This window comes from Anguilla anguilla, chromosome 3 (assembly GCF_013347855.1).
Source record: "Anguilla anguilla isolate fAngAng1 chromosome 3, fAngAng1.pri, whole genome shotgun sequence".
Lineage (NCBI taxonomy): Eukaryota > Metazoa > Chordata > Actinopteri > Anguilliformes > Anguillidae > Anguilla > Anguilla anguilla.
In genome coordinates, this window is record NC_049203.1 from 53,108,824 (window position 1) to 53,124,015 (window position 15,192).

At 41.4% G+C, this 15,192-nt stretch overlaps 1 protein-coding gene across 4 annotated transcripts in view; it reads right to left on the reverse strand.

Moving 5' to 3' along the window:
- Nucleotides 1-15,192, reverse strand: part of gria3b (glutamate receptor, ionotropic, AMPA 3b) — a 119,073-nt gene that overhangs the window by 27,439 nt on the left and 76,442 nt on the right. For all 4 annotated transcript variants that reach the window (XR_004764419.1, XM_035409591.1, XM_035409592.1 and 1 more), the window contains exons 6-11: nt 14,763-14,924; nt 7,438-7,605; nt 7,046-7,150; nt 5,296-5,403; nt 3,174-3,380; nt 47-420 (exon numbers count right to left, since the gene is read on the reverse strand). Coding sequence is in view for 3 of the 4 variants with exons in the window: in XM_035409591.1 (XP_035265482.1) it covers nt 47-420; nt 3,174-3,380; nt 5,296-5,403; nt 7,046-7,150; nt 7,438-7,605; nt 14,763-14,924 (1,124 nt within the window). In the remaining variant the exon portion in view is untranslated. The remainder of the gene's footprint in view (nt 1-46; nt 421-3,173; nt 3,381-5,295; nt 5,404-7,045; nt 7,151-7,437; nt 7,606-14,762; nt 14,925-15,192) is intronic.

Consider the following 15,192-nt stretch of genomic DNA (forward strand, 5'->3'; position numbering starts at 1 on the left):
GACGGGCATGAGAGACTTCGGAATGGAGGCGGGAGGCGAAACCAACCTGGGTGAAATATCGCATCCCTGTTGCATGAAGGCCCCCAGGGAGAACCAGAGGCTGTTAAAGATCCCAAAGTCATTCGGCGGGTCTGGGGGTGTTTGAGGGTCTTTCGCTTCGTCATTGTCGTCCAAGTGCCATTCGTAGGGACTGAAGCGGCTGACCAGGAACAGGACTACACTGACTCCAATGTAGGCGAACACGATGCACATCCAGATTTCGTAGGCCAGGGGGTCCAAGAAGGAGAAGACGCCGGGTTTGGACTTCTGCGGCTTCTTGATCATGATAGAGATCCCCAGGCTCATGAAGGGCTTGGAAAAGTCTATGACTTCCTCTCGAACCAGCGTTATGGTTAGTGGTGCTACTGCTATATCAGCCCTCTGGAAACAACAAATAAGATTAATTAAGAGTTCCTATTGGGTATTTTTCACTTTTTCAAAGATGCAGGAAATATTCACTTCAGCAAGTTATTGTTTTGAGGAAGGTAATCAAAAAATGGAAAACTTCAAAACTGATAGTTCAATGAGTTATACATTGTGGTTGAGAAATATTATTATACTGGACGTGTGTCTACATTGCAATGATATTCTGTAGCTGTAACAGTAAATATAGCTACTGAGATTTTGTCAATAATGTCAAATTACACAGAAGTGTTTTCAAGTGGAGAAAAAACCAAACAGAAACCACAATTCACAAACTTTTTGTCAAACTGGAGAAAACACTTGAAAAGTGAAAGAAGAAAACTGCTGCACACTTTGTTTCCAAACAGAGAACATTGATTCACTTAAAGCACCTATTACCGTCGAGCAATTACTTATTGCGTACCAAGATTCAAAACAAGATTCCAGGTATTGTTAGGGAAAAATCAATAAGAAAGCAACTCAGACACAATTAGAACTGGAGACAGAAATGCAGTGTTTGGCCTCAGCCTTCACCTTGCTAACCCTTCTGAGGGCATTGGTGGCAAGCAGCCGAAAGGGGCTTCATGCTCTGCCCCCTTATCGGCACAACCTGCTTATCCACTACAGCATAGAACAATATACACACAATGTTGAAACTAAGGATGCATGGTACAATATCATAAACTGTGATTCATACACAACACAATGTCCAGTGTTAAACTCTAACAATAGGCCATATTATGATCCAATAGGGACCATATATGCTCTGTAAGAGTTGATTTAACACTAAGCATTTTACTGTGTACTCACCTCATCCCCACCCCTCTAAAGCTTGTCCTGCCCAATGTGAAACTAGAAGCTAGAGTCCTGTATCTTTTTTAATTAGAGACTAACTCTCAGTAAGAATGCCAAGAACCAAAACTGTGCAGGAGAACCCATTACGAAACCTTGATTTCTTTTCGCGTTTAAACCAAACGCAACTCCTGCTTCCATAGTCTCAATATAGCATTGCACAATTTGCATATAAATAGCTAATTAAAGGTCTAAATGATTTATTGGTAATGCAGAAAGGTGCCTGGAAGCTTGTACGAGGGATATGAATAATTGGAGATGATCATCTTTCTAACTTTCGATTCTTGGGAGAGAAATATATACATGTAATTTTTTTTCCACCAATGAAATGCCTGTGATTTAAATTACAGCCTACTAAATGATTACTTTGGAAGCGGAATACAGGCATCTGTCAACATCCCTATGCTGTTGCTCTCCATCAGGCCACATTCATTCCATAAAATGGCTACTTTATCATTTGCATTACACTTTTCCTGCCAAGCCTGTGAACTCGTTCCCTGTGAACTCAGCCTCTGCATGCTCTCTCTCTTCTTCTTCTTCTTCCACGTCTCTCTCATGGCATGTTACCAAAGTATGTCCATGTGAGAGAGGAATAAATTGTTCACTTGCGAGCGTGGAAGAGAGAAATAAAGAACTGGTATATTAACGGGAAAACACGACTGCAGCAAACGTACTCTATTTGATTTAACAAACGCAAGCCTTTCGCTTTAGACTGTCATTCGCGAAGGACATCCTTTTATGGCCTCATAGATTGCAGAGCTGAACAATGCTCAGGAAAACTGCGTTTCCACAAGGTTAACTTCACTGAGAAAATTCCTAAAATGAAAATAAGACCCGAAGGGCTGATCGTTGTTTCTGCTTCGGAGATGCAAACACGTACAAAATGATGTGTGCGCGCGCTTGTGTGTGTGTGTGCGCGTGTGTGTCTTGTTGTTGTTGTGACTGCTTAATCCTGACAAGGTGTTCAAAAAGGCTCAATCGATATTGACTTTAATAAGGCAATAAAGGCCACTTTCAGACACGACCTTTAAAAAGACAACTAAAATCAAATTAATTTACTGGTCAAAAGGTCAGAAGCAATAGGCACCATTTCTCCTGGCCGGCTGTGAAAATTTGAAAGCTGTTTGGAGGCAAGCTGGGCCGGGCTGATGGGGGATATTTTTCTCGTTATGGGGCGGGGGGGGGGGGGGGGGGGGGAGCAGACTGTTCCATTTTGAGGATCATTTTTGACCGTTAGCGCATCAGACCAGGCAATCTCTCCCGCTGATGGTTAAGGAAATTGAACAGATGAGAAAACCAAACCCTCATGCATTTTGGATACGCCGCCCGAGCCACAGCCGCCCGGCGCGGAGACGTGACAATCATTTCAGCCGACTTCCAAGGTGTTTACGGAGGCTGAGCACTTTCGGCAATTTGGAACCGGCCCTGTCCCACAATAGAATGTCATTTCCGACCGCGTGTCGTCGATACAGGAAAGAGCTCCCATGCCGTCTTTGCCAAATTCCAATTTGAATGTCTCGGCTCTTACGCGTTTTCCCTCAGAGCACCTGTGACGAAGCATGTCAGGTACGCAAAGTTTCATTTTCAATCTACTGAACATGCCGGCCACGTGGTTGCTAAAATTAACTAGGTGACCTCATCTTGTGATGGAGAACTTAACATTTAACAAAAAAACTCACATCTTCATATCTCTGTGATGTCACAATTCAAAGGGTCAGATATGATCAATGTGACAATGCTGCACTGTTGCTGCTGCCCATCTACCCTGAGGGATTTCTTTGAACAATGTGCTTCCAGCCATGAACGTAACGGTTCCCCAGAAGACCTTGTAGTTTAATGAAGAGTCTAAAAAGGGAGTATAAAGTGTGATTAGCACTTACCCCATACACCAGTTCACCCACCATCCCGTTCCACGTTTTGGTCTCTGGGTCCCTGGCGCCATACTTTCCGTCCATTACAATGGACAGTTTGTATTTGATCCCCACGTGTTTCGCGATCTCAGAAGCTAAATCGACACAGTAGCCTTCATACTTGTCGTTCCCTTCCAGGTGCATGTGGTTTTTCTTGTACATCACGTACGGAGCTTCCTGTTAACCAAACACAGGCCCATTTATCATCGCATGTTTATGAGCCGCCCCGACCGCAGCAGATCCAAACCCCTCCCAAAACCATGGTCAGTCGCATGCCAGCATGCTCAGACAACCCACCGCACAACAGCACCACTCTGGTGGGGGGGGGGGGAGGGGGGGTAAGGGGGGGTGAGGTGAGGGAGAACGCCCCACTGTACACAGGTGCTGTGCCTGATTCAAAGGCAAATGCAAGAAGGTCGCCTGGCTACACTGCGGAGCCAAAAGAACGAAACGCTCTGTGCACAGGGTTCGAGGAGGGATTTAGGAGCTTTCCCACTGGTGCTTCTTATGCTGTCCTGATTTAAATTCTTTGGCACGGAAGCGGGGTGGGTGGGGGGTGGAGGTCTGGGTGCTGGGGGAGCGGGAGTTGCATTTGCTTTGTACCGGCACAGGGAAGGCTTCCCGTCTCATAAAGTAAATGGCAGTGACTAGAGAGTGGGATTAGGAAGTGCCAGAAGAATTTTCATCATTGTCAAGCACAGTGCATCAATGAGCAGGGAAGCTGCATCATTCCAACTAAAAAAAATACAAATAATAATAACAATAATAACAATAATAATAATAATAATAATAATAACAACTCATTATCATAATTCAAAAAGAAAACATCTGTAATGCATACAGAATATGCTGGGAGAGTACTGCGTGCTGTTCTCATTTCAAATGCTAGGTGCAGCTTTTCAAAAATGATAACATCACCATTGCTGAACAAAAGGATCGCTGACAGAGAAGAAGACATGCCCCACAGGAGCCAAGAACAGTTAGGATGCCACCGGGAAAAGCAATGGTCTGTTTGTTCTGTGCTGAATGCATCCTTTTACTCCCCTGTTCAGCTAACAATCCCAGCTAATTAGCTGTACTCATGTTACTTCATTGATGGGAATCTAGGAGAGCTTTTAAGAATCCTCAGACGAGCACATCTGCTCTTAAAGGACATGTGCAAGCAGAACTGGGCCATCTGCAGTAAAACACTACACAGGGCCTTAAGTTTTCTAAAGACTCTACGTTACTCTTCAATTCTTGTTCAGAATTAAACAGCTACTGTAGCATATTAGTGTGAAGGTGAAATCACAATTATGCTCATTACGCTTGGCTTGCAGAATGACACTTTAACACAAGCCCGTTTTTCTTTTAAGAATATCCATTGATTTGTAACAGGAGGACAATATCATTTCACATTTCACCTTCATTTCAAGGCACTTTGCTGACACTCCACTGTCTCTACTGACCACCACTGGATATTCGTACAGATATGGGATGTCAGTGGGTATTAGGTATCAGCGAATGACATCTAATAGGATACTGAGTATCAGCACAGAGGTCATACTTCAGAACAGAACTCTTCTGGACAATGCAAAATAGATTTGAGCAAGGAGATACTGCGGAAACAAGAGACCAGAGTCTCAGGTTTCACAGCTTATTCAATCCCTCCTGCAAATGTTGGTTATTTTGCTTTGCCGCAGACAAACCATTGCGCTTTTTTTTTTTCAGTCGTCACTTGCTTCTTTGATCAATCCCGTGTCATTGACCATTTACTTGATGAGGAGAATTGATGTTTACTTACGTATACACGGTATGGTTTTATTTGATGGAGAAAATGGTACCGTTACCATTACCAAATGCCGTTATTGTGATGTCACTGCTACAACAGGCCACTGAGGTATACAAAATCAAAATGCTTTGTCACCCACACGGATACAGTTAAAACACTCGTGAGCCGACTGTTTCAAAGTGTAGTGAGTGGGTGGAAAGCAACACAAAAAGCATTTTTTTTCTACCCGCCCAGGACAGAATGTCTGAGTCTTGGAGTCAACACCTTGACCTTGAGTGGCAGAATTCTAGTGACACGTTTAAAACTGCATGGGAAGTGTACCATAATAGTAGTGACCACAATTGTTCGGTTTTCCACTGACGACGATTCGTTGGTGACCTGCTGATCCATAATATAAACGAATCTTTCAAATTCGTTCCAGTACCCGATCTGAAAGTGGACAAACACAATCGTTATTATCGACAAAACTGACGTTCCATTATTCACTTTTTGCAATCATTCCTTTTTTTTCACTCCCGCACTCTTCCCTCCGCCAGTGGACGAGGATAGGAGTTCAGGGTCAAACCAGGGCAGGGAACAGATCTGCGGAAGCGCGCTCAGTAAAACAGCCTTTGAACATTTCCCTCAGTTCCCGCTGCGTCTTTAAGATGCACAGAGAATGTAGCGGAGTAGCGCGATAGCGCTGAATAGCGTCGCGCTCGCCGCTACTGACCTCGCGCGCGGATGAGAGGGGCCGCTTTAAGTGGCACGAGCCTCTGGCGGTTCTTTCGCGCTGTTCGCGCAAAAAAATCCCCGCCTGGAGTCATTTTCATCTCTGTGTGCGTGATCCCCGCTTTTAGCAAGAAATGGCGGCATGGGGTTGCATGACAACAACCGTTTGATGCCGGCCGCTAACTCTCCCTAACAAGCGAGCTGCTTCAGAGGAAAGAGCCCTTTCAGCACATGCCCAGTGTGACTTTTTCGTCCTCACACATGTCACCAAAACTTCCTAACATCTTCAAGTTCTGTTTTATAAGAGCCCATTTCAGGTGCGCACTGCGTGCTGGTTCAACACTGCTAGTGGAACATCGACATTAAATATAAATGAAAATATTTCATAGGAAAATATCCTTTCCTTCTAGCCTTTGGTTTATTTCTCATGAGCCCTTTATGCTCAAGGCAGGGCACTGGCCACACTCGGGCCCTTTACCCACAATGCACTGTGGATCATGTCCATCACAAAATGTCACAAAACCCTGCAGTGGAGAGTGGCAGATCACTAAGGTGGCACGGGCTGGCAGAGCCTCAGGTGAACAGCGGGGAAACGCCACACCTCATGCATCACAGCTGACAGCAACCACACGTCCTCCTCACACAAACCGCAAACTGAATGGCAATAGGCACTGACTGAGAGAGACTGGACACTGGGACCGAGATGCTAAGTGATAATTCATAACTTAAGTGCCAGTGGACAGTATACTGTCCAGTCAAATTTAACTAATCTACGCTGTCCAGGAAAACACTTTTATAGCAAAACTATAATGATATTATTGTAGAGTAAAATCTCTTTTTAGTTGGTTTTTTGTAAGGGCTGTTTCCTTAAGTTATTCCCTGCAACATATCATTTATTTAAAAGTAGATAAATTGACTGATTAAAAATGAAAAGGAGACCATTCTAGTTTGCAAACAAAGGCGAAACTACAGCCAAAAGCACAAGCCTGCCTCCTGTACAGATTCCGCAGGGAAAAGCGACTGAGCCGTTTCAGTTTCCATGCCGATGATCAGCGGGTCTGTAAGATGGCAGTCACCCCACGGAAAACATTTTACAGCGGAAGGGGCGAACGGGGCTACATCAACAAGCAATTTTCTTTTTAAAAAATTTTTATACAAGACTACAAAATCAAAAAAAAAAAAAATCTAATGTGAAGCAGATGTTGTATTTGTTGGGCCTGTCTCTTCAAGGATACACGTTCTCGTACAAACACAGGACAGAGAGAGTGTTTTGCTATAGGTCATGGACAACCACTCCTAAGTGAAGGCCGGTCTTATGCTGGTGATGTGGGGACAGTCACCGCTGTACTCCCGTGCTTACCTTCCGCGGTCCGCCTGTTTTCATCTCATACACGTCAACCGTGTAGTTTGATCTTCGACCAAAGCTGTCAAACTGGATATTCCCTGTCATACCTTGTACTTGGACCTGCCATGTAGCAACAAAGAAAAACGTAATAACACACACACACACACACACACGCACGCTCGCACGCGCACAAGTGCGCAGGCTCACATACACACACACAGTTTTGTTTGTTCACTTTGCAGCGCGTCAAAATGAATACTGACAGTACTGGGGAGAAAGGAAAATGTTTGCGTGTGGTATTGTTGAGGATGGCCTCTGATACGTTCCGTTAACATTGCGGTGGCGCAGAAGGATATGACTTTGTCAGTTTGCGTTGGTGTGGACTGGGGCAGAGTCGTCACTCCTACCATTTTGAGGGCTCGCTCAATGTCGATGCCCTGGCTCCAAGGGACCGCGGGGTTGGCCAGGCAGTCCCCCGCGCTCCCTCTCCTGGACACGTCCACCCTCTGCCGGCGCAGGTAGCGGAAGGCTTCGGCGATCACCAGGATGGCGTCGTGGGTCAGCGCCGATGTATACTGAAAAGAAAAGGTCATGTGTAGTACAGTCCACATTGTGTCATCTACTTACAGTGCGTGCTGTGCAGTGCACACATCTTATGTTTACATGGAAATATTTTCTTTATATGAATTTGCTATATCCATCCACATCCACATCCACATCCACAATAATATAAGCTAACAGGGAACAAATCTGCTATAAAAGACATAGCGGCTACACTGTCTGTATGTCTCTACAATACACATCTGGCACATGCATCTTCAATATCTATACACTCGCGTTGGGAAGTTTGATTCTAAAAAATGAAGCAGTATGTTCAAGTCAGTACATCAAAATGAATTTTGGAGTTTTTGAGTTGTTCAAGTTACTTTCTCAGACAACCATAACAAAAAAAATAAATAAAAAAAAACACTTGCTCTGTCAAATATATGATTACATTTTTATTTCTGCCTGTCTGGCTCAAGCTGGAGTCACTCACAGCTTGTAACAGGATGTAGGTGCCTGACACAATGCATTGTAACAGGTGGAAGAGATTGCATTTCTCTTTTCCTGCTTAGGTACTGCATCTCTAAAAAGACATCTGCTCTTTAGCAGCAAGAAAAGTGTCTTTATTCAGCACAATGCAAGGACGTCTTTCCCACACACAGAAAACTCGGTGTGAATTTACCCTTAGTTCAATAACTATCTACTCAGAAGCTACTGCTAAGCACACTTTACTATAATACTTGAACATTTTTAGCAACTGTAACAACATTTATTCTGCAATATCAGTGTTAATCTTGCTGCACGGCCTAAGACTCTGGGAAAGTGGGTGGTGTTAACTCTATTGCAGCAGCAGTCGCTACAGTATGAAAGCCTTCAATGATGATGAGATCCCAGCTGCGCAGTTGCATAAAATGTTAAGACAGCTGGTCTTCTTGAAATAATTACTCAGTATGTAAAATACATAGGCTACGTACATTTGTTGGTGTAACCAATTAATGATTATATTATACAATTAATGACTATGCTGTTTCTAAGGAGAAGCTAAATAACAGCCGGCTAGCCTGCTTCCATTGGGTTTTGTAATAAGAAAGAGCCCATTTGCTAATTTATTATTTTTTTACCAAATGAGGTGAAAAGTTCAAACTATCATCAACTGTCATTAACATCATTATAAACTTTCCTGTGACAACATTTTTCAAAAACCTAAATACCTTATTTCGCTGCTCGTAGCAGACATTAGTAAGCTACATGCACTCAGCGAGTCATTCCTCTTTCAGCCGGCTACTTTTTGAGTTCTGTACGAATCGAATCTTTCAGTACATTTCGTTCATCAAATCCTCCAGTACATTCAGTGTAATCAGTACATTTTGTTCATCGAATCTTTCAGCACATTCAGTACCATCACTACGTATCGTATGAGTCGTTACTTCATAATTTTCAGAAGATTAACAAATTGAACAAAACAAACGAAAGACTGGTCTGACATGCTTACACTCCAGCACAGTCTACATGAGCGATTTCCTGTCACTGATTTAATGACATAGATAGTATTTGCAATGCCCAAAGTGCAAATACGAACAAATCCTGTTTGTATAGTGATTGCACGTATCCCTGATGCTTACACTTTGATAATTTAATGAAATGTCTTGCCATTATGTCGCTATTAGTATGTAGCATAGAGGCATACAGATTCCATTTTTAATGTTCTATTTTGTTTCAATCTTTATTAATTGTGCTTCATGCAATTATAGAAAATTACTGAAAATTTATTTAAAACATTATACATTTTAAATGACTGAAAATGTATGAAAAAACATCGGATATATTTTGAGGGCATCTGCTCAAATAAAGGTGTGCCATCTGGATCATACATAGTATACAAACATGCCATAGCTAAAACACATCTCATATATGTACAGCACAATACTAGCATCTGCTATTGTACATTTTTTTTACATCATTTTTTACTCTGCCAAGCATAACTGAATTCACAGACACACAGCAACACTTTGGTGTGTATGTGTATATTTGTGTGTGTGTGTGTGTGTGTGTGTGTGTGTGTGAATTTCTACAGTAATAATAATTACCTCAGGAGCAGCAGACATTAAGAAGATAATTCCGCCGAGAAAGAGACTTCAATTAGCGGATAAACGGATAAAAGAAAGATAAACCATGCCATTAGAAAGAAGAATTTAAGCTCTTTTAAGACTGAATGAAATACCTAAATTGTGTCGAAGCTTGAGGCTTTGATTCGTATTATCCAAAATAAACAGTCTGTTTGCATGCATATTAATGTGAAATACCGCAAAACAACAGAAGAGAAAAAATTGTTCATTAATTAATGTCAAATTAACTGCTGAGCCGGTTGTGCTGGGGACGGGAGGCGATAAGACGGCAGCACCCAGTCGCAGCCGAAGCCACTGGGTGTGCGACAGCTTCAGGTGCGCGGTGCAGAGAGAGAGAAAAGGGAAAAAAGTTCTGCTTTTGAGGCGCCTTCCCAGCATTCGGCGTGATTTTAAATGGGAAATGTGTTTTGCAGCAGAAACACGAAACCGCTGGAAGACCTTTCTCAGTGCTGCATCACTCTTTTCGAATGATAAATCTCAGGGATGTGAAGTACTGACAGCAGCTGAAAACTGATTAATTGCTCCATTCCGCAGAAATTTCGCGAAAAATAACACTGCCTGTCAGAATGGGTTCTTACAGTGCATTGTGTAGCAGACAGAGGAAGAACAGCAGTGTGCAGTGTATGTATGTGTGTGTGTGTGTGTGTGTGTGTGTGTGTGTGTGCATGTTTGGGCCTTGCAGTAGGGAGACATCCTTTCCTTTATCAATAAATATCATTATCCCATTTTCTTAAATCCAATTTTAAATGGACCATTCCTGCAGCATTTATGGTTGCCTGTACACTTATGCGCAAATAACAGACCTCTGGAGAAATACTGTAGTGAAGAGGTTTCTACATATCCAGTCTACCCTTAATAATAACAGGCTTTGTATAGTGGCAATGGCCCTTAATTAGTTTCTGCTTTTAACATCCTTCCTAGCAAGTTTCCATTCAAAGAAAACCTGATTAGCATAATAGCCGTTTCTTTTTAAGAGACAAAGCTGCCACACAAGGTGAGACTTTGAAGCGAATTGTCTTTCGTTCGTTTGATTTTTTATTTTGAAGAGCTCATAATGCAAGGCTATCTTAATATTCAATGCCCTACAAGTTGTGAACAAAATGCAAATGACATTTCACTGTCTGGATGTAGCTTCCTGAAAACAAGGATTGGAAGGGAACCTCAGCATGCATGCATGTTTGCTGCTCTTCCAGAAAGACACATATAGACTGTCAGCAATGTTATTGAGACTACATTCAGCAAATAATGATTATGACAAAATGGAGTTTGATTTTGTTTTCAGGCATTTCAGTATGTTGTCATGAAAGATTAAAAAAATTCATGACATGGCCCTCAACTTCTGCAATTCACATAATGGGTAGGGAACTGGTCTTGTAACCAAAAGGTCACAGGTTCGATTCCCAGATTCCCAGGACACTGCCGTTGTACCCTTGAGCAAGGCACTTAACCTGCATTGATTCAGTATATATCCAGTTGTATAAATGGGTGCAATGTAATGCTATGAAAAACAGTTGATCTGGATAAGTGCGTCTGCTAAATGCCTGTAGCGCAATGTAATGCAAATTTCAACTCAAAGCTCCTCTTCGGTCAACACTGCCTTCCATTCCACTCCTAGGCCTACCCACTTCTCTTCCTTTTCCCTGCTTTCCTTCTTTCTCTTTTATAAACTGTACTGTTGTTCATGTATGTCACTTTCTTTTGTTTTTCTAGGTGGCGTGTTGTTTTTTTTTATCCCTTGTTTAACTCTGTTAAGCAAAATTGGATTTGAGAAAGGCGCTATAAAAATAAAACTGATTATATGATTGTATTACCAAGACAGAAAAAGCAAACAGAACAATTTAGGTACGATGGCTTAGCTGAAATGATTTCCATCATAAATTCAGCACAGAAATTCTCTGTTTTCTTTAGTATACATTTGAACATATTTACAGCGATAACTTGCATCAATTTATTTCTGACACAGGAAAGCAAATGAATCCAGTCTGCACGTTTCTCACAGAATATTTCCCTTGTGATGTATCCTCCTGAGACCTGGCAGAAAAACGTTTTAAGTATTCTCATTTTTTTGACATAATACCAAGTGTCTTGGATGACAAAAACATACAGTGAAAATATTTTCAACAATACTATTTTATTTTTACTGAATGTCGCTTGCAGTGTACACAGTAAAATGTTCAGTATTAAATAAACTCTTACAGAGTACATATGGTCCCTATTGGACTCATCTGTACCTCCGTTAGAGTTAAATTACTGTAACACTGGACGTTTTGCTGTGTAGTTTCCTGCATAGCAGAATATATGGTTCTTGACATTAAGACCAGAGCCTCATGTCCCCTACAGGGGACAAAGGGACAGAATCATCGGGTCAAAGGAGAATATGAAACACAGATCACAAGTTTTCTGACAAATTACCACCAAGTTCAAAGGTGGGAACTACTCTAAATGTACTTGCTAATTTAATTAATCTAGCCTAATTACTTAATCTAGCACTGTTTACCAGCCTCCTGTCAGGCTTGACAACATGTCCAATTACAGCTTTCCTTTAAACAGAGATAATTTATTTATGAGGGCCAAGGAGTAAAAAGCAACCAGTAATTCACCTTGTCAATCAGCAAGAAAAATGGACTTATTAATCATTACAAAATGAACAAGTGGGTGACAAAAATGCTTCTCCCTGAAGTTATAGACTGTTTGTACATAGTTTTATCTCTAAGTACCCAAATATGTAAATATCTAGTAGCTTCACTTATGGTTTTCACTGGATTTACAGTATGTAAGGTTGAAAGATGTAACTACAGATTAGGACAACTATTTACATATAGCTGACCAATATTAATAAATGATTATTATATTAATATTCATATTATTATCACTCATATTATTAATACATTGTATTTATAAAGCTAATGCACGTAGCTTGGCTGCTCAACTATTTCCTGCATGAAAGAACACAGATGAGATCGCAGATGAATGGCACTCATCTGTACCTGTGTATTTAAATCAGCTCCTCTCAGGAAGCATGTTACCAGAGACTAAATACGCATCTTTAATAAAAATGACCAACCCAAACAAAGAACTGAAAAGGGACTACGTTGTTTAAGTGTGGGCTCCATTTTTCTTTTAATATATGCATCTTTGAAAAAATGATATTTCATTTTAAGTGTATTAAGGTAGCTAATTCCTGGGCATAATTTTTGTCTTTCAAAGAAAAAAAATAGGAAAAAGAAACAATTAAAAGGCAAGGCTACTGTCACTATTACTGCCACTCTAAAAGACACATGGGTACCCATCTAGCAAAGAGCAGGTTAATGTAAAAAATAAAAGTATAAAGTATAAAAATATATATCTCATTTAATTATTATAATTTTTTTTGCATGAACGGTTAGTAAATGTCTCTCAGCTTAGTATGCTTTGCACAAATAACATATAAAGCTGCATATCCAACACTACCTTGGACAAGAGTGTCTGTAAATGAGCAGGCAAGTAAAATTATGACGCACTTCCTGAAATATAAATCCATTCTATATAGCACACACAGTATCTATCGTCTGGCACCTTTGCTTCCAAAAAAGAGACCTGTGTAGGATAATAGTAATGAATGTCTTTCTATGATCTTCAATGGGATTTTAGATCAAAGAGTGAAACTGTGGGTCATGTACATGTAATATGAAAAGGGAAATATACATCAGATATGTCAAATTTGCACACATAATATAGACAGAATGTCAGTATTTGGAAGAAAAAAAATGTACATGAAAGCTTAACTGGAAAAAAAAAAATGCTTTCATTCTTGGTTATGATTACCCTTAATGACATTACTACCATAAAAGCAAATCGTTTCAACGCGTTTATTTCAGCGCAACGTGTTCAATCTGCACTGCTCACGGCTTTAAGATATGCGGTACTGCCACAGTATCGCTTTTGCTCTCTCAGTGTTAAAATTCCTGTTGGTGCCGCGGTACTGCAGCAGCAGTTTCTACTTTCAGGGGAGGGGGGAGAAGCCTTTTAATTTTCAGACTTACTCAGGCCGTATCAGAGCTGGCAAATCAGCCAACATTAGGGATTATGGGCCATATCAGTGTGCTGCCAGCAGCTAGCTACTGCATTTCCTTTCACCAGTTATGTTGTTCATTAACTGTGTGTAATTTGGAGACTGCATTGTTTCAGGCCTGCTCCCCTGCATGGCTTTGTGTACCTTAATAAATTCAAAATAAATCGCAAGGCTTGAGCACTGGGTTACACTGAAATACTCTGGATTACTAAATAAACACATTGTGGTTAGAGTGAATCCACGCCTCAGAGACAATAATCTAACATCTGAATTTTAATTAATGAAAAAATCAAGCCATCAGCCCCACGGCCATCCATATGCATCTAAAAATGTTCATCTTTATTAAAATCAGTTGGGAAGGAAAATCACATTCGCCACTTATCTAAAGCAGTCTCGCCCACACAACTTTCCCTCTACAATTTTCCCTCAAGACCAGACTAGGGTCATTCGTTAGCCACAGCACCATGACAACACTTAATCAAGCATCCCTTGATCATTCTCTAATTAGATGTAAATTAAAGCTTGGAAAATATCTCCGGCTGAGATTTGGCCTGAGTATCAATATATTGATCTTCATGCAGGCCGGAGAGCACCGAGCGGCATGATGGGATTGCTGGAAAGGTTGCGTGGGACAGGGCTGGGAGAGATGCAAAAGGAAGGAGAGAGAGATGGAGATAGAGATAGGTATAGAGAGAGACAGAGAGAGCGGGTAGGGGAAGCAGAGGGAGACAGAAAGGAAGAGAAGCAGGCCAAGGAAGAGGAATACATAGAAATAGATTTAAAGACAGATAGAGAGAAAAGAGGCAGAGAGGCAGAGGCAGAGAGGAGGTAAGAGGCAAAGGTATAATGAGAACGAATGAGAGAGGGAGACAAAGATAAGAATGTACGAAGAGACAGCTACACAAATAGTGACACTTACAACAGATAGTAAGTGAGGGAGACAGAGGCAGAGGAAGCACATGTTCCTTGTGAAAAGGATGAAGCTTTTCTCTGAGAGACGAGCGAGTGGTACCTTCAGTGGTGTGTTCCTGGCCTCGGGGAACTCTCTCTCGTCCAGACGATCCCAGCGCTGGAGGAACTGCTGCACAATGGGGTTTTCAGGGTTTATTATCTGAAACCCTGTTATATTTGCTCCACCCAGAAAGACCTTATCCAGGCTCACGTTAGTAAAGCCCTAGGACCAGGAGAGATAGAGAGAGAGAGAGAGAGAGAGAGAGAGAGAGAGTGAGAGAGATAGAGAGAGAGAGAAGGGAAGAGATAGAATCTAAATCCAAGACCCAAGACATTGGAGAAGATGAAAACACAGGGAAAATAAAGCACAGTGGTTTTCGAATACACCAAATACAGGAAATTTCATGTTTTTCACCTTTGATCTCAAATTCTGTGTCCATTTTCTTTTTATTTTAATGGAAAATGTCTACTCTGACCTCTCATATGGACAA